Below are 20,288 nucleotides of genomic sequence, written 5' to 3' on the forward strand. Positions count from 1 at the left end.
ACAGCAAAGGCTGGCAGTCAAATACATTATATTATACACAGCATATGCAAATACGGTGGAATTAAACTTTTTTCTCATTTTTTTGAGGAGATGCACAGCTTCATCTGTGCCAGTGATACGGTTCTCTGCAGACACAGGTGAAGGAGAGGGGCCAGTGCCGTGTGCCTGCAGCTCCATCACACACAGGTTCAGGAGGTTGGAATGTGTGCATGGAGCTCATTGGTGTCTCAGTAGGGTGCTAACCTGGTTACAGGGTTGGCTCTGTTTGCTGGGCTGATGCTGCTGGGGGAAGTGGTTGTACGTTAACCATTTCTCATGATTTCTCATCACAAACAGTTTTAAATCGCTCCTGTGGTAGGAGCAGCTGCAAAAAGCGCTCAGCTCTGGTTTTGCTGTGCAGAGGTACCACCTCCGGCCTGGCCTTTGAAAACACAAATGTAAGGAAACAAAGAACTCTGCCCTTTTGAAGTATTAACTACAAAATCAGCTGAAAATTTGTTGATAGATTCTGCTTGTTTTGGAAACAGGTTAACCTTCTGAAACTTCTGACTCTGGCAGAAAACCCGGGAGTGATGAGTTACACTGAAACTGAGGTTTGATTAATTGTAACTTTCATAGCACTTCAGCTTTACCGCTAGAAAAACACTATAGGATTGGTGAAGAACATTCATTTTTTCACTAAAACACTTGTTCTAATACATTTTCTAGACGGGGGGGGGCGGGGAGAGAACATCAACTGGAGCTGCAGCTGTGCACCTCTGAAACAGGAGGTTTGTGAGTGGGTGGTTCCTGTCTACCTCAAGTGTCTGCTTATGTTTTTCCCCAATTCCCTTCAGCAGAAACACTCCCTAAGAAAATATTTTGAGACTTTTTTTAAAACAAAAAGCAAGGGGAGAGAGAAAAGAACAAGCCTCTCTCTTGTAAAAGATTGTCAGAGCTTTGCTATTGGAGCGAGAGCGTTTGGGATTTAGGGAAGTAGGACAGACATGCAGCTGGCTGCGCCTCATGAGCTTGACTATCATCTAAACATGCCTATGTCAGCCAAGCCTAGCAGTTGCTCAATTCCACATCTCCAGAAGAAACAGTGACTGGGGAATGTGCAGTTTTTGTCTGTTTTTCTGAGTTAATCTCCTTGCCCTGCTTTCTCACCTATGGGCTGTGGTTTTGCCTAGTCACAAGGTGTTTCATGGTTGCAGTCATTTCAGGTGCTGCAAGTCAGAGATGTCTGGGGATGAGTCACTAGAGCTCAGGATGGGACAAGTTTCTGAAAAACAAGAAAACAGGCTTTGTGAAAACTTAAAATTAAGAGTTGATTCCCAGACACAAAAACATCCAGACCTCTTGGTATGTGATGAGCTCTTTTGATGTGCTTTGAGAAATAGGCTTGAAATTTGTTGCTGTGTTTAAAAAAAAAGTATCTTTGCTTCTCCAAGCAGTGAATTATATTTTTTTAAAAAATCTGAATTGGAAACAAATGCAAAATGGAAAAATATTCAGCTTGGAGCTATGCAGATATTTGATTTTTAAGCTGGTAATTTGTCACACAAGTAATTAACCAGTGTGATATCCAGCACAGTCCCTCCTGACTTTTGCAGTGATCATATATGTGATCTGCACTTACTGTGGAGAAAAATGGATGTGGTACTTGCATTTTAGATGGAGGACTGACTATTTTGGGTTGAATCACTGTAAATGGGGATGTGTATGTTTCATTTGGAATCTGAGATCTGCCCATCTGGTACTAATGAAGTGTTTGGTATAAGCCACCTGCAGAAGGAGCCTATGCATCCATTCTTGATTTCCCAATGGCATGAGCATGTGTAGGATTATGTGGCACCTTCTTATTTTAAGCCGTGCTGGAAGTTGGTTTTGCAGCTTAAAGTGAACTTCTGTAAAGTAGCAGCTTGCTGGGTGACCACTAATTAATTTAATTGCTGCTCTTAATATGAAATATGTTGTGGGTTATGGAAGCATGTTCTGTTGCACCACAGTACTAGACGGATACTGTCCCAGATGTGGGACATGTTCCCACAGGCAGGCATGTCCCAGGTGTGAGCAGTTCAAGCCACCATGGTGTTCCCCACCTCAGTGCTACAACATGGATTTTTCTCAAAAGCTGTGCTTGGCAAGGTCTGGGAGCAGAAGTGAAGCACAGAGAAGAATTATTCTCCTTTTTATCTTTCCTCTTGTATTTAGATGTCTAGCACTGATCTTCCCTGCTGTTGTCAAGACTGAGTTTTGCAGTGCTGTTGGTGAAACACTTTGAAAGTGCACTGCACCATGCAAAGGGAAACACATTTTTGAGAAAAAAAAAATCTAATATTCAATTTAAAAATAAGTAGATAATCATGGCAAAGTGCTGTTTCCTTCTGGAATATCACTGTTTCATGCAAGAGTCAGTGAGTTGTGCAATAAAGATCTATTTGTAGAAAGCAAAAAAAGAGGCCAGAATTTAGGGGATTATTAAATCTGAGCAATGTGCGTTGCAGAATAGCTTGTTATGCTGCTGTCTGCAGAGGCCACTGCGTGAAGGCAAACAGGCTTTCTGTGCTCTTCCTGAAGGCTCACGCTGTACTCCTGGGTCCCTGGGCTCTGCACAGGGAGCTGTTTTGGGTCTTAACCTCACAGGGCTGTTATTAATGCCTGAACAACGCAGTTCTTGCCATAAAGTTGCCTGTGCTTGAAGGGCCACGGTACACAGGCATTTCTCCCATAGAGTTTGGGTTCTTCATCCTCCTGTTTTTGAGTGCTTTGCCGAGACGCTTAAAACTCATGGGCATTTACATAGCACTGGCTGCTGTTGCTGGTGTGTGCCCTTAATCCTGGAGATTTCTGGGTTAATATCCTTAGGCTTGAACTGCTGCTGTGTTTCGTTGAATCCCATAGGGAAAAATGGATATTTATTGCTGTGGATACTTGGGGGATCCAAAGGGCTGCTGAAATCTGGTCATTGAGGCTGTGATGCTCATAGTCTGTTTCACCAAACCTGCCCTTCATGCTCATCAGGACTGTTAATCCACCACTGGAGGAATCTCTGTTTCTTCTCCCAGAGGAGAGACTGGTCCTGAATGCTTCAGCTCTTTGCAGTTCAGCAGACAGCAGCCTTGTTCACAGGTTACTCTGTAATTAATGTCGACTCTTAAGCACCAAGTAATTGGGAGCAGTAATTGGATGGTGGCTTAAGAGTAGGAGCACGATTTAATAAAACAAACAGGCTTGCAGTTGTAATGTCAGCAGGTAAAACACCTGGGAAACAGCAAATCCTCATGGCGGTGACGCCAGTGAGGTCCGTGCTCAGCGCAGGCGCTTCCAAGCCCAGGCAGTGAACTAAAGCCTGCAGGACAGGGCAGGTCCTCTTCTCCTTCCCTTGGTGCCGAACAGGGGACACAGCCTGGTAATGCAGATACTTTTTAAACATCTGCCATGCTTAGGAATAAGAGAATGAAATGTTTGTGTTGTGGAGTTCTAGTTCACTTCTAAAGAGTTTTTGCACCTTGTTTAGCTGGGGAGCTGGAGTGAGCTCAGGCTGTGCACCGATGTCCTAACCTGAGACCAGCTCATTGCGTTTGTTTCTGCCTCGTTTTTGCTGTTTAAACTACACTTCTTGCCAGTGCAAGGGCTCCCATTTATCTGCTTTTATTTTCTGTATTGCCCTGCTCACAGCTTACACTGGCAAGGAGGTGCCTCCCAGCTAGCTCAACCTGCTCAGACCATTTGTATGTTCATTGTTTTCATCTTAGAGAGGAGCAGGTGACTATTTACCTTCAGATTGTGTGTATAGAAAGAGAACCTGAAGGAAGTGCAAAAGAGGTGGTTTAAGAATATATTTATTGGAGGACCAAAGAGCAGGTTTGGCTGGGGCACCTGGGTGAGCTCACTGATGCTTTTTGCTCTCTCCACTCTTTCACCCTGGCCTCGTTTGAAGGGTTTTCTCATGGCAGTTTTAACCCGAACAATGGTATCACCAGAGCCTGCAGAAAAGAGGATTTGTGTGGCATTTTATTCCCTTGTGCTGCATGAATGTGGATTTCAGCAATATTGTTGTGTGGGTCCTGCTGTCAGCAGCACAGTGAAAAGAGTGGCTCACTTGTCTGGAATTGTGACTGTGGGATTTGCAGCCCTTTAGCAGCATAATTTTAGCTGAGGCTCTCCATTTATTGCTCAGTACTGGGCAATACTAATTGATTTTGGATCAGAAATACTGAGAATATGGTTTATTCTTAATTTGCTGTTGCTTTTGATACTTGATAAATACCTGAGCTATGCTGAGTCCCCGTGAGTTTGTGGAGCTTTCAGCTGGATGAAGCACTCTTGGGCTCAGTGTGGCTTCAGCTGTGCATGAAGCAATTGCACAACAAGTTCTAAATACAAAAAAGGCAAAAATAAGCAAAGCTTCTCCAAAAAAACCATGTGGTTGTTCCTACCACTATTATATTTTTGGGGGTTTGTGTGTATACACACAAGCACACACTTTGAATAGAATAAGGATTATTTTGAAACCTAAATCATAAAATAAGTATAAATGGAATGCTAAATTGTGTATATAAGGCCAGTAGCTTATCCAGAAAGCACCACTAGCCCCATGTACAATTTATTTTATTAGGGAGAAATTTAAACCAGCTACTGTTTCCTGCATATTCATTATCCCTACTGAAGAATATATTTTGTCATTATTGGCTTTTCATTTATTTTAAAATATTAAAATATCAAAACAGTTGGAAGCTGTTTATTGTTGTCTTTTCAGCTGGTTGGTGGCCAGCAGTGTCCTGGTTGTGCCATAGCAGGTTGTGTTGGCACTGGTGGGAGTGGAGAAAGCTGCTTTACAGCTTCCAAGTGCTGTCCCAGTTTCCCCAGTGCACATGCCCACCTGACTTCCGAACCACACTCCCTTTAATGCCCTCATGGGTGTAAAACTTCTCCCAGTGTGGTGTAATACAGGATAAAAGGGTGAGAACTTGAGTTGGTGGGGAAAGGCATCCTGGACAGCCCCTGGAAGTGGGGGGAAGGTTGGAAGTAATCAGGGGTTGTCGAAGAAAGAGCAGGTCTGGTGCAGCCAGGCAGGAGGGTGGGAGAGATCCTTTTAGTGCATGTTGTCCATGGAACTCTTGAGTGGAGCAGTGTTTGGATCAGAAGGATTAAGTGTGGCTGGAGGAGAAGGTACTGTGGTGTTTTGTTCAGAAACACAAGGGCCGTCCAGGGGCACCGCTGTGATACTCAGCACTAACCTTGCTGTGGTGTTCTGGGAGGCAAAGGTGGGCGTTGAAGAGGTGGAAAATACCTCTTAAGAGCCGGTGGAGCATGGCGTGCTGGTGTTTGTTCAGTGAAATCACAACCCACAACAGCCTCCCACACCAACCCATCCGGCACAGAAAGGAGGGCGGTGACCAAAAATATGAGCAAACAGCCCCTGAATGTGGGTGCAAAGTGTATTTCTGACCCCTCCCTGCTGCATTGAGGGTGAACACAACTTCCTTTTCCCTTCTGTATCTGAAGAAAGCTATGTTTGTGTACATTTCCTCTATGCAAATAATTGCAGCAACTCTGGGCTGATGCTGGAGCTGAGCAGAGTGTGCTGCCGTGCTGCCAGAACCAGCATGGATCCTTACTTGGGTCTCCAGTGTTGAAAAAACCCTCACAATACCATCTTATCATTCATCCCATTCTTTAAATCAGTGCTCTCCTTTCCCCCCATGATGGTTTTTAATATCCTGGTCACTGTTTCCCACTGCTTATAGGCCAGGCTGCTGGCTGGAGCTCAGCTGCTGTGCCCTGGTGAGCCATTAGTACATCAGGATGGGATCTGGGGCAGTAATTCAAAGCAGGAGTGAGCACAGGCTCCCTGTGGGATAATGCTGCCATGGCTCTGTGGGCAGGCAGAAGGTGTCAGCGTCGTTATTTTCATTCTGCAGCAGAAGTGGGGGTGATAAAGTGCTCACTGAGTGTTTGCTGTCCCAGAGGATCAAAGGGATTCCTGACAGCTGAGCTGCTGAAATGGAGCATCCTCATTGTCTGCCTTAAACTGAGCTACTGAATGATGATGGACCAAAATCATCAGGATAGCCACTGAAATGCTCTCCCTCCATCCTGTGGGTCAGTATTGGAGAGGATTGCTTGAAATGGTCACTTTTTTGCTGTAAACTTCTGAGAGCTGTGCTCCCATTCTGAAACCTCAGACTGCCAGTGGTTTATTTGCTCTGCCAAAGAAAGATATGACTATTTAATGAAAATAGCATTTCCAACCTGTGTGTCTTGTTAGAGTGTCCAGAACGCCATGTTGTGTCTTCTCCCCGTTGGTGACACTACACAGTCAGTGTGGGAATTCAACAGCAATTTTGATTCAAAGCTACCTTCACTGAAAATGGTTGTTTGTAAATGTGTTGCATCAGATGTGTCAATGATATAATTAAGGAATGAAGACTGTTGCACACTCCTAATTAAGGGGATTAAAAACGAAAGCTGCCCGATTCCACTGCTAGATGGAAAAAACAGACTGGTGGAAACAGCTGGAGGCCAAATCTTTGCGGAGTGAGAGGGGTTCTGCTGCAGTCCTTGTGCTCATGAAAGGAGCAGCCCTGGGAGGTGACAGGACTTAGCTGCTCTGCTACATGCCATAACTGATTGTTGACTGGACATGATGGTATTTAATTGCTGCTTCACATTCCCTTTCTGTTTGATTCCTGTTCCTGGTGGGGATGGGAGGATTTTCATCCCTGCCAGCCATGCTGGGGTGCAGCCTTGGGAAGCTGACAGTTGTGTCACCCCATGTTAGTTTGGTGTCTCCTACCATCTTGGTACCCATCCCCAACTCTTTGGTTTTTCTGGATGGTGCTGTGGGATCTTGTTGTGTCGAAGTACAAGTGAGATGTGTGTGAGCACACAGGGCAGTCCCTCCAGGCATCTGTGAGGTGCTTTTTGCAGGCCAGATTGTGCCAATAGAGGATGAAGAACATTGTGCAAAGAAAACATTAGGAAGCTGTGCTCACTGAGGGCTTCTCCCTAGCCTTGTTAAGAGGAGAATGACTTTATTATGGGATGGGGACTGCCAACAAGAATGTCTCATTAATCCAAGCCCTGATATCCCGTTGATTTTTTTTTTTTTTTTTTTTTTTTTTTTTTTTTTTTTTTTTTACTCAGGGTGGGCATTGCCTGCCCTGTGGTGCAGGGATTCTGGAGAATGTCCTCTGTGTGGGAGGTGTTACAAAGCTCGCTGTGATTTTCCAGGAACCGTCTTCTCCTTTTGCTACCTGGCTTGTTGAGCCACCCCAGGGTCAAAGATGACTTTGTGGTCACTGCGCATCACGAGCAGGAAAGCTGGAAGGAAAACCATCCCTATGGAGGTGGTGTGAAGTGTCAGAGTGTGTTCCTGGGACATGCAGTGCTCTTCTGGTGCTGCATTCATTGGGGCAACATCCTTCTGGCTCCCTGGTGGCACTGGAGTTTGTCCCAATCAAACAGAGTCAGTACCTTGAGGCTTTACAAATAGCTTCTGATTCCTGGCTCTGAGTGTTTGGGGGAGCAGTTGAGTGACTGGCTTTCTGTCTGTTGCCTGTGGACCTGGTCTGTTGGGAACATGGTTACACCCAGGATTTGGATGTTTGCCTGCTCTTCTTGGGCATAGAGAGGAGCCTGCAGATGTGCAGTAGGATTGTCCCCATGGTTTTTTTCCCTGGGAGTGGTGCAGAGTTTTCACCTGCAATATTTTTTTAAAAAGGAGAAAAAAGAAAAGAGGGCAGCTTTCTGGAGGAGGCGTCTCCTCACCTCCCTCCTGTGCAGAGTGCCCACAGAAGATGCTTTGCTGTTTCCAGTCTTAAGGCAAGGTCAGCAGCATCCCAGTTTGCATTCCTCATTGCTGTGTGCCTTGAGGAGCTGCAGCCAGCTTGGAGTGGGCTTTTGCTGCTGCTTTTGATGGGGGACCACAATTAGCTCTTAATGGGCTCTAAAACCAAGCTGCCTGATCTTGTGAGTTTTCAAGTTGTTGAAGGTTGGGTTCTTTCTGTGATACTGGGAGTTTACAGCTCGATGTTTTTGGTGGGAATGGATTTCTTCTCCTTCTCTGTGCTGTTGCATGTGGTGCTGAGCCCTGAAAGAAGAGGAGACTTGAGAAAAGGGTGAGCCTTCCTGAAACAAAGCCTTCCCCCAGCTTAGGAGCAACACAGGCTGCTGCGTGCTGATACCTGCGGTGTTCGTACCCACCCAGCGAAACGTGGCTTCACAACCCCCCTGCTCACTGACTCATTCCCTTGGGCTCCTTGGATCTTTTGCTGTCCCAGTTGTGTCTCCATAGCTGGCATCCGTATCTGTGCTGGATCTGGCTCGTTCCATGCTGGTGGATGCTGAGATCTCCAGCTTCTTCACCCCCTGTGTTGCTTTGCAGGTGTAAGTGGCCGGGGCTTGGCCAGAAAACTAAGAATTGAGGAATTTAGTAAATAATCTGCAGCTGGCCAGTGCCTTCCTGCACTGCTAGGTAAGGGTCATTAATCTTTCAAAGTGCAGTGTTCAGGCTGATAATTACTGTAATGGTAATTTTAGTTACCTTGCAGCCCTCGTTTCACTCCTCGATGGTAGCAGTGAGCATGTGAGAGCAAACCAGGTAAATCAACTCAGCCTGGCAGCTGGTACAATTTCTTAAACTCATTAAAACAGCACAAAACCACATTGCTGTGCCCTTGGGCAGACCCAGGCACCACTGGGTTAGGCACCATGTCCTAGGAGTTTCCCTTGCTGCAGGCTTTTGGGGGGGAGAATGATGTTTCCTCTGCAGTAAATGTGTTTGGAGTGTTGCTGTCAGAAGAAAAGGTCTTGAAATAATCTTAGGGTAGTGTAGTGGCTAACTTAAGTGTCCTTAACAAGCTGAGGGAGTTGTGGGTATTCAGACTTGAGAAGAGAAAGCTCCGGGGAGACCTTAGAGCCCCTTCTAGTGACTAAAGGGGCTTACAAAATGGAGGGAGATGGACTTTATTCTCTCACTATCTGCCTGTGTAAAAAAGAGGAATGACCTCAGGGCAGGACTAGGTGGGAGAGTGGGGAGAAATTCTATGCTGGCAAGAGGGAGACGCCCTGGCACAGGTTGCCCGGAGAAGCTGTGGCTGTCCCTGTATCCTTGGAAATGTCCAAGGCCAGGCTGGATGGGGCTTGGAGCATTCTGGGGTAGTGGAACCCATCTCTGCCCATGGCAGGGGGAGTAATGAGGTAGGTTTTTGGGTCACTTCCCACCCAAAACATTCTAAGATTCTGTGATATTTGATGGCAATTTTGAAACAGTAAGCCCAACTGAAAGCTGGGGTTGAGGATGTTTTCATTCAGCTTTCATGAGGGCTCAGCAGAGAACAAGCCTAGTGCTTGTTCAGCCAGCCCTTCCTGTAAGTGGTTCCCTCAGATAGTTCAAATATTGTGCATTTCATGTGTGCTAATAGCATCTGAATAACTGCGTGATCGTGATTATTTTTAATGAATTTGGGGCGTTGTACCAGGGCGCCGCAGATATATTTGAGGCACTTGGGTGAATGCAAATTGCATTCACCGGTGAAGTATCAAATGAAGCACTTAAATGCAATGTCCCTGGCACACAGGGGAGGAACAGCCCATGTGTGTGAACTGGGATAGTCAGTGATGGAGCCTGTTAAGAGGTTTTAGCATCAAACATCCTTCTGGCTGTTGTTGCAGCCATGGTTCATCCTGGCAGGAGCCTCTGTGTGTGTGTGTATCTGTGTGCAGGGGTTGTATTTATCTAGTAAGCAGCTCTTTATCAAAGGAACATGCAGGGTCCTTGGGGCTTCTCATTATGGCTTTGGTTTGGAAACAACCAAAGGGTGAGCAACAAAAGCAAAAAGTGCTTTACTCATGTTCTTGAGAAACTGTAAGGAAAGAATATGAGCCCTGTTATGTTAAACCTTGAGTGTAAATGAGGCACAGTGTAAGTAAACACATCTGTGTTCAGTCAGGAAAAAAAAAACCACTTTATGAATAATTCATGGAAAAAATCCTCCTGTTCAGCTGATGGAGAGCTATTGCTTATTTCTGTTGAACTGTTGCTTTAACAAGATGGAATGCTGCTGCAGGGAGAGCCATCGTCACACCCAGCGGTGGCATTGTCATCTCTGCAGTGCTGTCATCGCCACCGTGGGTATTCCTTTGGTGCGGAGTCAGAAGTGGCTGTGACAGAGTGACCTGCTGGGACGGAGCCTGTCCTTGCCATTGCCTCCCTGTGTTGGAGTGGCTCGCTCATGGTGCTTTTGTAAGCACTGTCCTGCTGCTTTTCTTTGCACAGATTTCTGGCGCCTGCCTGGTGCCTGTGCTCCCTGTTTCCATGGGAGGCTGGTGGAGGGAGCAGCCCCAGGAAGTTATCTGCACCACACAGGGACTGAGCTGCTCGTAGGGTGGGGATGGGCTTGGATGGATCCCTCCCTCCCTCTGCCAGCTTGGGCAGATACCGGCTTTTTTGGCAGAGGATGGTTATGGAGTGACTGCTGCCTGCTAGGCTCAGCCGCTGTGTCTTCCAGGAGGATTTGGGGACTTGTTTCTGAAGAAGCAGCCCCATTAGGCACTGTGTTTGAGACCAAACCATGTTGTTTCTGCTCTGGCCTCTGCTGCAGAGGAGAAGGGCGCCCCAAGGGTTACTGCTTGCTACTGAATAGGAAACAGCACTTGTATTAATCTGATGATTTTCTTAGTCTTCTTAGCCATCTAGTGCGTTTCAATGGGAGGAGGGAGAGTCTATGAGCAGCTTGATTTTGCTGGCAGTCTGGTGCATGTGCCTTCTTTGTGTCTCTGTTCTGGGTCCAACTGCTGCAAGTTCAAATGAGTTTTCCAGACAGGTCCCACACGGGCAGCCTTTCCAAACCCATTGCTGTAGACAAGGCCCCAGTGACAAGTACATGTTTTCATTTAAATTTCAGCCCTTCACCAATGAGCAAAGCCCATGAATTTCCATGTAAGGAATTCTGTACCATCCGGGAGGGCTTTTGAGGATACGGGGGAGGAGCTCTCAGCTCCCTTTGGTTGTAATGCACTTACTGCTTCATTTAGTGAGGTCATTTTATAAGCCCAGTCTTCAATTTGACATAAATGATTTGCTTTCAGCAGATGGTGAGCTACTATTTTTGCCCTCATTTAAATAGGAAAGCTGTACTATAGCAGGAGATGGGAGAGGGGCACGGTGCTGCCGACATACAGTAGATTACCAGGGCTGGTCTGGTGAGAATTAAATCCGGACAGCTGTAATGTGCCATCTGTGTTGTGTTGGGTGGTTTATTTTTCCCCCATTCAATGAGGCTCCTGAAGTCTCCTGTTACCCTCCAGGTCAGGCCGAGTGACAGCATCCTTTATGTTCATGATCCAAAGTACCAGCACAGAAAGATGAAGCATGTTAATTGTAAGAGGGGTTATAAAATGTCAGCACTAATTATTCCTCTAATTAAATGTATTAAATAAATTCTGAAAGATTCTTAGTCTTTAGATTATTTTAAAGTTGTTTGAATTTCTGTTGAGAGGCTTATTTTATTGCATCTGAATTTCTTACCTTGTTTGAAACCCCCAAGCAAACAGCTCTCTGCTATGGTCATAGTATCCCAGATTGGTTTGGGTTGGTAGAGACCTTAAAGTCCATCACATTCCACTCCCCTGCCATGGCCAGGGACACCTTCCACTAGATGAGGTTGCTTCGAGCTCTCTCCGATGTTTTCTTTCCTGTAGTAAAAATCACATGTAGGACACATAACACACACACACACATGGAGTGAGTCGTGCTGGTGGCAGCTGCAGTTTCCTCCTCTCCCACCCACAGGTTTGTTGCACGTGCACCAGGTCTTGACAAAATGGAATTTTCAGGGCGTGCTCTCTATTTCAAGCAGTGTTCTGTGTAGTTTCCCTGGTGAATTATGTGCTTTTCACACACATTATGAAATGGGAAGGAATGCATTTTAAAAAACCCCACCACACTGTTGCTGAAACTATTTGATTTTTGCCTATTTTTAGCAGAAATTTCTGTCTTATGATTATCTCCAGCTCTTGCTGGAGCAGTAGTGTTCAGTGAAGCTACACATTTTTGCGTAGGAAAGTCAAGGCAGTTTGTCCCACCCGTTATCTGGTGTTAGGCATCTCTGCAAGACAGTTTGTATTTCCAAGAACTGAACCTTCCCCATGGACAGTCCTTTTACTTCTTTCTCTGAAAGACTAAGCCACTGGGAATTAAGTAAGTTATGACATAAGCCATAAATAATTTTTCCAGGCTTGGAAACAGGGATAAGTTAGATTTTTCACAGAATCACAGGCTGGTTTGAGTTGGAAGGAACCTTAGAGTCCATGTCATCCCACCCCCTGCCGTGGGCAGGGACACCTTCCGCTGTCCCATGGTGCTCCAAGCCCTGTCCAGCCTAGCCTTGGACACTTCCAAGGATCCAGAGGCAGCCACAGCTTCTCTGAGCAAGCTGTGCCAGGGCCTCCCCACCCTCACAGGCAGGAATTTCTTCCTGATTTCTAATTAACCCTTCCTTCCTTCAGCCTAGGTTCAGTTTACTGTCACTAAACTTACTGGGTGCCTAAATAAGAGAGACTGAAGTAGGCTGACCGGTAGGAGAAGGTGACAGACATATGTAAACTTGCCTGTTTCATTGACCCTCTGTAATGCGTCATGGAGCAGCCCAAATGAGCAGCACTGTCATTTCCAGGGAACTCGGGTGCCACCACTTAATGAGAACCTTCCAGAGCACAGGCGCCATAAGGGAGGAGGATTGAAGGCTTTCTCAACAGGGAGCTGTTGCAGTATATTGAGCTACTCTAACATCTTTTAGATGAGTCTCTCTGTGTCTGTGCAGCATGGAAAATCAGGATGGTTTGGCTTAGATTGGGGTTGTCTTCTGATGTCTGCAAGAGCAGAACCCATGGAGCCGTGTGGAGATGAAACTGAGTTTAGCAATCATCTGCTCACCAGATAATTAGTGTAGGGAGGATGGGGCTTGGAGCAACCTGGTCTAGTGGAAGGTGTCCCTGCTAGTGCCAGGGGGTTGGAATGAGGTGAGTTTAAGGTCCCTTTAACCCAAAGCATTCCATAATTTTATCATTGAACCATATATGTTTGGAGCAGGGTGAGCAGTGAGCACTTGCGCACTTTTTAAGTCTGTTTTGTTTCAAGGATTTTGGTGCAGGAAAGAGATATGTATGAATTACACCAAGTGCAGGGAGATTTTGTGTGTTCCTACAGCTGTGCCCTTGGCCAGAAAGAAGGATAAGCACTGAGGTTGGGGGGCTTGAGTATTGGGTGACTATAGAGTCTTTGTAGGTAGAGCAGGTTCAGGAGGTGCCCCTGCACTGTTTTGCTTTGACATTTGGTGTTCAGAGTTGCTGATGCCTTTTGAGAGAAGATCTGTGAAGCTCCCTCTTCATCACCAAAGCACCAACATTCTTGAGGAGGTCCAGGTGCACCCCTGGGGGCTGCTCCAGTCCAGGTGAAGTGGGATGTTGCTGGTGGGAGGTCACCCCAGGGTGCAGATGTGCTCAGCTTGTTTTCTGCTTTGGAAGTATTTAACACCTTTCTCTTCAGGTTGCTTCCAGTTACCAAAGCCACCTTATCTGGAGGATGTTCTTCAGATTAAAAATGCTTAGAGATATAAATAAATACTTGTACTCATTTCTGATGAGATTTTTACTCTGAAATCTCTCTCTGGGATCATATCTGAATTTTGTTGTGGTTTGCTTATTTCCATAGTGTTTAACACCTTCTTCACTCCAGACTTGTGAAGAGCCTGCCTTTTACAGGCTGTCTGACATCAAACCTTCAGCCTCTACCAAAGAAAGCCCCTCCAAATGAAGTGTTTACAACGATGTGGCAGTTCAGAGCAGAAGGTTAACAGCACTGCTTGAGTGCTCATACAATAGCAGAGCATCTTCCTCCAGCATCCAGGGAGCTCCCGAGGCACCTGCTGGCTCAGCAGAATCGTCTTATGGAATAGCAAGGAAAGAAAATTTATTTAAATAAAAACCTGCTTGTGGTTTGGCTGTGGGCGGTGCTTTCTCCAAGGGATGGGTTGAAGAGCAGTGGAGCGGGAACTTCGCTCTTTGTGTCTGCTCTGCTGTGGGCTGGGTTAGAAACAAAACACTACTTGGCACCCGACTCCTTGCAGGAAAGGCCCTTTTCTTCTGTGTATAATCACAGAATCAGAGACTGGCTTCAGCTGGAAGCTTTAAAGACCATCTCGTTCCACCCCCTTGCAATGGTCAACCTCTCAGTTATGTTACTTACTTACAAATCTCTTTGCTTTTGATAATGAATGTATGGGAAGTAATTTCTGAGCATAAAACTTCCAAGGGAGGGAGCCGGCCAGGAGTCCACGCATTGGAGCAGTGCAGTTGGGTCTCGCAGCAAGGTGTTTACTGTACCCAGTGAGTTATTGGTGCTGGCTGCTATGAAGTGTTTATTGAGAGAAGGGCTCCTACTCTGCATCCCCAGTGCTGCCGAGGGGATCTGGCTGAGCTGCAGCATGGTTCTTGGGGGAGGGAGGAAAGATAAGGAGATGTTTGCTCATTGCCAGCCAGACCCATCTTCCTGCGCCAGGAAAGGTCTGTGACTGTGGCTTTGAAATGTAAACAAGGCAACAAATCTTGTTCCAAGTTGTTGGTGTTTAAAGAGAGAAAAGTACATCCAGAGGAAGTGTTCCTTTGTGGACTGTCCCTGGGGCTTCCTGCAGCTGATAAGAGCTGCTCCTCAGCTGTGCCCTCCCCACTGACATCATCTCTAAAGCTTTGGTTCTGCCTTTTTGGTTGGAAGAGTAGCTCATCCAATCTTATGTGTTTTGATAACGATTCCTGCAAATGTATTTATTCAAAACAAACACAGTGGGAAGCAACGACAAAGCAGGCTGCTGCAGCAGCTGGTGCCTGAGGGAGCTGGCTGCTGGTGTGTGATTGTGATGGGACAGGCTTGCAGAATATCCCTTTCATTTTGTGTGTGCTGGGGCATTGGAAGCTTTGCCCTGGGTGTTGGCATAGTGGGTTTGGGGTGATGGGTGTTTGGCTGAACAGAGTCCTTGGCCTCTTCACTGCCTTGTGGCATCTACAGGAGTCCTTAGAGAGCTGATGAGGACAGAAGTTGGCTGCGTGGTGGCTGGGGTTCTCTGCAGTAGGAGCCATGGGTTGCTAATGGGGCCTGCAGCATCTGTGGCAAGGGATTGCAGGCGGAAAGGGAGCAGAAGTAAGAGCTGCAGGGACAAGTCACACATATGCTGCCATCTGCAGACTGATCACAAACACATCTGGGCACATCTGGGTTTGGGCATCCTCTCTGCCTTGTAGCATCCCTTTTCCACTGGGTGCTCATGATGCAGGTTCTCTTCTTGGATGCCTGTGTCTTCAATGCAGGTTGGAAGCTGCTGTTTCAGTGGCCTCTGCCACTGGGTTTGGGAATACCCACCCTGCTCCATTGGGTTTGGAAATACCCAGAGCAGCTCACTGAGGGGAGATTGTGAGGGGAGAGTAATTCTGTCTTCTGCTTCTGCAGGAGACCATGCAAAAATGGGCCCTGCATCTTGTCCCCAAGGCTGGCCGTTGAGGCTGAGTCCAAGTGAAAAAACCCAACAAAAACCCCAGACCAAACCCTGTAACCTCTGGAAATTTGTGTTGCTGCAGAAACAAATTCAGGGAAGGTCTGTGATGCTGTGCTGATTTTACCATAGTGTTAGAAATAATATGAAATGTTTGCATTAAATGCAGGGAGAATCCTTTGAAGAGCTGGGCGGGCTTTTCTCCTTCAAGCACTCTGGTCTTTTAGCAGTCAGGATGAGTTAAATTGAAGTTGATGAATGCAGTAATACATAGGAGGATGACATCTTGAAGTGTTTCTTAATTTTAAGTGTGTATTCTTGAGCAAATGTTTATACACTGAGGCTCAGGCTGGGGGATTGAGGCATATTGGATTATATGCTCTTTGCTCAGTGTAAGCAGTGGTAATTTATTGCTGCAGATACATGTGATACGGTGTGCAAAGATTAGTTCTATCCCCTCTAAAGCATGATTATTTTGGGTCCTCTTTATACCTTAAATAGATATTCTTCTCATGTGATTTCCATCTTTTTGTGTCAACAGCTGAAACAGGCTAAAGTTGAAATAAACATTGCATCAGCTTAACAGCACAAGCTCTGAGGAAATCTGCTCTCCATTATAGATGTTGTTTGGAAACCTTTTCATTTGACATTTTTCCAGTGTGTAGTGCAAATATCCTGTGAATCCCAAAGCCTGCTGGGCTCCACTGGATTCGTCTGGTACAGAGCAGTGTAATTGCTCAACACCGCTGGGTCCTGTTCCCAGCAGTGTGGTCTTGGTGTGTTTTAGATCATAGAATCCTAGAATGGTTTAGCTTGGACAGGACCTTAAAGACTCTCTTCAAAGTGAACTGTAGCAAAAGGAATGACTTTGCTTTTGCTGACTTAGTAGGCTGGAGTCAGCCATGGTTTCATCCCCTTACGGGCCATTTGCTTCAGAGCGGGTCCCTTCCACTCTGGTTCTGTGGCAGGGTAGTGTGGCTGGTGACCATGGCATGTCTTTGCTCGTGGTTGGTTTGAATAGCTCAGTCAGATATGGGTAGATGGAAACCTCTTGACTGAGCCCTTTTGCTCCTCTCATACAGCATCATCATGACAACAGAAAAGAGCCCATCAGCCGACACTGACAACTCAGAGCAGCAGCAAGCCAAGGAAGAGGAAGGAGCTGCCGAAACACAGAAGCAAGAGGCTTCCCTGGAGGAAGGGGCTCAGCCAACACCGGAGAGGAAGCCCCAGAGGCAGAAGGCCTCCAACGGAGACACCCCCACGCACGAGGAGCAGGGCAAGAAAGAACGTCGCACCTCTGAAGGCCGAGGTCTGTCCCGCCTCTTCTCCTCCTTCCTCAGGAGGCCCAAGTCTCAGGTATCTGAAGAAGACAAAGACACTGATGCTCCTAAAGAGGCGGGAGGTGACCAGAAAGATGCAGGATTAGGAGCCAACCCTGATGAAGATATCCTGGTGAAAGCCCCGATTGCAGCTCCTGAGCCTGAGCTCAAAACCGACCCATCACTGGATCTCCATTCCTTGAGCAGTGCAGAAACACAGGTAAAACACCCTATTCCATGGGACATGCTCCCTGCTGCTTTAAAGTGTGTCTTTGTAGGCAGAACTATAAAAACTTCATATCCCAGGCTAGTGAGCTTGACCAGAAAAGGTCATGGGATGCCAAAAAAGCTCTTGTTAGCTCCCTGTGTTTCACCGTGTACTTCCCACTCTTGCATCCCTGCATCAGACCTGCAAAGTACCTGTTTTGGGAATTAGGGCATACTCCACAGCATAATTTAAAATGCCCTGTGCTGAATCATTGCTCTGCTGAGGCTTGGGATGTCACATCAGAACACAGAGGGTTCACACTCGTTGAGTCCAAACCCAGGGCTGATTGTCAGGGTTTCCTTGGTGTGAGCAGGATCAAGGCAGGTCAGCGGCCCAAGGTGGACGTTGCAAGAGTTTTTGGATTTGGGAATGGGTTTCTTCAACTTCAAGGAGCGCAAGCACGGCATTTTAGGACCTGGTCATCTGCTTGGTCCAGGCTAGTGCTGAGCCTGCCAAATATAAATATTTTCTGCTTATGCATGACGTAGACAGGGATTTCTGCATGGCACATGCACCGAACCCAGTTCCTGGCACGTGTCTATGTCTGCTCTTTCCAGCTAGGGTCATTTTCCATGCAAAATTTAAAGTTTAAAAATCTAAAGCAGAAATTGAGGCAGAGACACTCCCAGGGAACATTCACTGAGCTGTGGCTGGTTATTGATTTGGGGATGGTGGGTGCCCTCTCTTCCTTCTTGGGTAGTTACAGCTCTATTATTACTTGAGCCTGAAGCGGAAAAACATGGGTATTCCTTATCCTCAGCTGGGAATTTCTTACATCCCAACCAACCTGTGTGTATTGCTGGAGCCAGACAGGGTGAAATTTGGATTTCTTACCTACTGCCTTAAGTTCACAGTAGCTCCAGATACCCACAAATGCTCAGTTTTGGAGCAATACTTTACAAATTCAGGCAATTGCCAGTAGGCAATAATTGTAAATCCACCTCCTTAAAATTACAAAGTTTTAGAGAGGGTAGTAGGTAACAGCTTTTCCTTTCTTTTCCCAAATTTCTGAGCCTGTGAAGACCATGGGATGATCTCTGCTCATGTTTTATACCTCTGAGGGTTGGGATTAGCAGGATGGGGAAGAGGTGGAGATCTTCAGGCAATTTCAGCCCAGAAACTCTTATTTTCAAGAGGAACTTCTTCTTGGAAGTGTTTAAGGCCAGGCTGCATGGATCTTGGAGCAACATGGTCTGGTGGAAGGTGAGATGGACTTTAGGGTCCCTTCCAACCCAAACCATTCTGGTTTTTTTAATGCTTGATTTCTTTCTCTATTTATGTCTGATTTGCTGGTCCTGAGCAATGTGAATTTGCATCCCAGCCTTTTTTCATGGGTCGTTCATTTTAGACTACGCATTTGTGTCATTTTAGTTCTTATTTTAGATCACTGTCAGTGCCTTTCTGAACTGTGACACTCGGCAGATATTTCTGCTGTGAAAGCATTTGCAAGGTGCTGCGGTTTGTTAAATGCTGACCAATAGGCATTAGGAGCTTTGACTGATTCCCTGCTCCCAATTGTCTCAGTTCTGCTGGAACAGAAGTCAGCAGCTTGTGGACATTATTTAGTTTTTAAATGTCTCTTTGCCTGGGTGTGATTTCATGAGATGTGATGGGATGAACAGACAAGGTTTTGCTCTTCTTCTGCTGCAGCTCTTTGCTCCTACTGCATTCAGCCCATTCCAGCATCGTCACAGCCTGCTGTGAACTCATTTAACCTGCTGAAGTGGCAGAGGAAAAAAAAAACAAACAGCTTCCTTCCTCCTCTTGTCCCCAAACTGCATCTCTTTCTGCTATTTGAGTGGATTAAACTGGCTTGCAAAGTGCTTCCATAGGCAAAGGGAATGGTGGTGTGGAGGCTGCCTTCCCTTTTTTGTGGCAGAGCTGCTCGGTCAGCTCCAATGGCCATGAAGCCTCAGCCCTGACCCTCCTTTTAATGGCACTGCTACCATAAAATCCCACAATGGTTTGGGTTGGAAGGGACCTTAGAGCCCATGTCATCCCACCCCCTGCCATTGGCAGGGGCACCTTCCACTATCTCATGGCGCTCCAAGCCCTGTCCAGCCTGGCCTTGGACACTTCCAGGGATCCAGAGGCAGCCACAGCTTCTCTGAGCAAGCTGTGCCAGGGCCTCCCCACCCTCATGGGAAGAATTTCTTCCCAATATCCCATCTAGCCTCTGTCAGTTTAAAACAATTCCTCCTTGCCATGCCAAGGGCCAGTGCGCTGGAATGGCAGCTATGCCAGTGGGAGCCCTGGAGATCCTGCCTGGGAGAGAAAATCCTTCCCAGTCCAGAAAGTGCTGTCACTAACACTATGAATGCATGATGTAATCTGCCCTGATTTCTCTAATCAACCCTTACTTTTTTTTTTTTTTTTATTACACCATTTACAAAATGAAAACTTGAAAAGTACTTGGAAGAGTTTTAAAAATTAATACCATTCCCTTGGTCACCCCAGTTGCTGCTCCAGATCCTGGGTTACAGGTTAAAATGGGATAATGAATTCTGAGTGAGATCCCAGCCCTGCAGTGCTTGTTCCATGTGATGCTTTGTTTGTTTCCTTGTTTGACACCTCTAAATTGGGGGTTCCAGCCTGCTCAGGAAGAGAGGAGGGACGACCAGGAGCCTTTGGGAAGAGACCTCGAGGGCAGGGAAGAAGGGGAAGCAAAGGAAGAGGGTGTCAAGCCAGAACAGAAGCCAGAGTCTCTGGAGACTAAAGAAGACAAGGATTTGAAAGCTGCCCAAAAAGCAGTGAAAAGACACAGAAACATGTACTGCAAAGTTGTCTTGCTGGATGACACCATTTTTGAGTGTTCTGTGGATGTAAGTATTTTGGGGGTTTGGTTCTGCTTCTCCTCTCTTCCCTCTCCCTTCTTGAAAAATCACCACAAACACGATTTAATAGGGGCCTAATGTGCTGCCAGGGAATTACATGACAGGTTTTACTGCAGAACAAGCTTGCTGGAAGCTATAACAACTTGTTTAGTGTGTTGTAAAAACCTCTGGGTACTAGGAATCTTTATTTTATTGTTCTGCAATTCCAGGGTGCCTTATTTTATAAAGGCAGGGGGAAGTTAAAGAAAAAAGAGCAAACCCAAACTTTATATTACTTGCTGTTCATGATCTCTCTTATTTGTATCCCTGGCTAGAGTTTAGGTTTTTGGGG

At 46.3% G+C, this 20,288-nt stretch overlaps 1 protein-coding gene and 1 long non-coding RNA gene across 43 annotated transcripts in view; both read left to right on the top strand.

The window, feature by feature from the left end:
- The window catches only part of LOC127060408 (uncharacterized), a 42,390-nt gene extending 28,398 nt beyond the window's left edge, over window positions 1–13,992 (top strand). For both annotated transcript variants that reach the window (XR_007779409.1, XR_007779410.1), the window contains one exon: window positions 13,727–13,992. This is a non-coding gene — a long non-coding RNA (uncharacterized LOC127060408). The remainder of the gene's footprint in view (window positions 1–13,726) is intronic.
- Window positions 1–20,288, top strand: part of EPB41 (erythrocyte membrane protein band 4.1) — a 96,306-nt gene that overhangs the window by 28,539 nt on the left and 47,479 nt on the right. For 28 of the 41 annotated variants that reach the window (XM_050983332.1, XM_050983335.1, XM_050983333.1 and 25 more), the window contains 3 exons: window positions 16,616–17,075; window positions 18,258–18,326; window positions 19,715–19,945. In XM_050983332.1, coding sequence (XP_050839289.1) covers window positions 16,616–17,075; window positions 18,258–18,326; window positions 19,715–19,945 — 760 coding nt within the window. Of the gene's footprint in view, window positions 1–16,615; window positions 17,076–18,257; window positions 18,327–19,714; window positions 19,946–20,288 lie in introns of those variants that run through there. The other 13 variants (XM_018922495.3, XM_050983328.1, XM_030231287.2 and 10 more) reach the window with 2 other exon arrangements.

Source organism: Serinus canaria, chromosome 23, assembly GCF_022539315.1.
Source record: "Serinus canaria isolate serCan28SL12 chromosome 23, serCan2020, whole genome shotgun sequence".
Classification (NCBI taxonomy): domain Eukaryota; kingdom Metazoa; phylum Chordata; class Aves; order Passeriformes; family Fringillidae; genus Serinus; species Serinus canaria.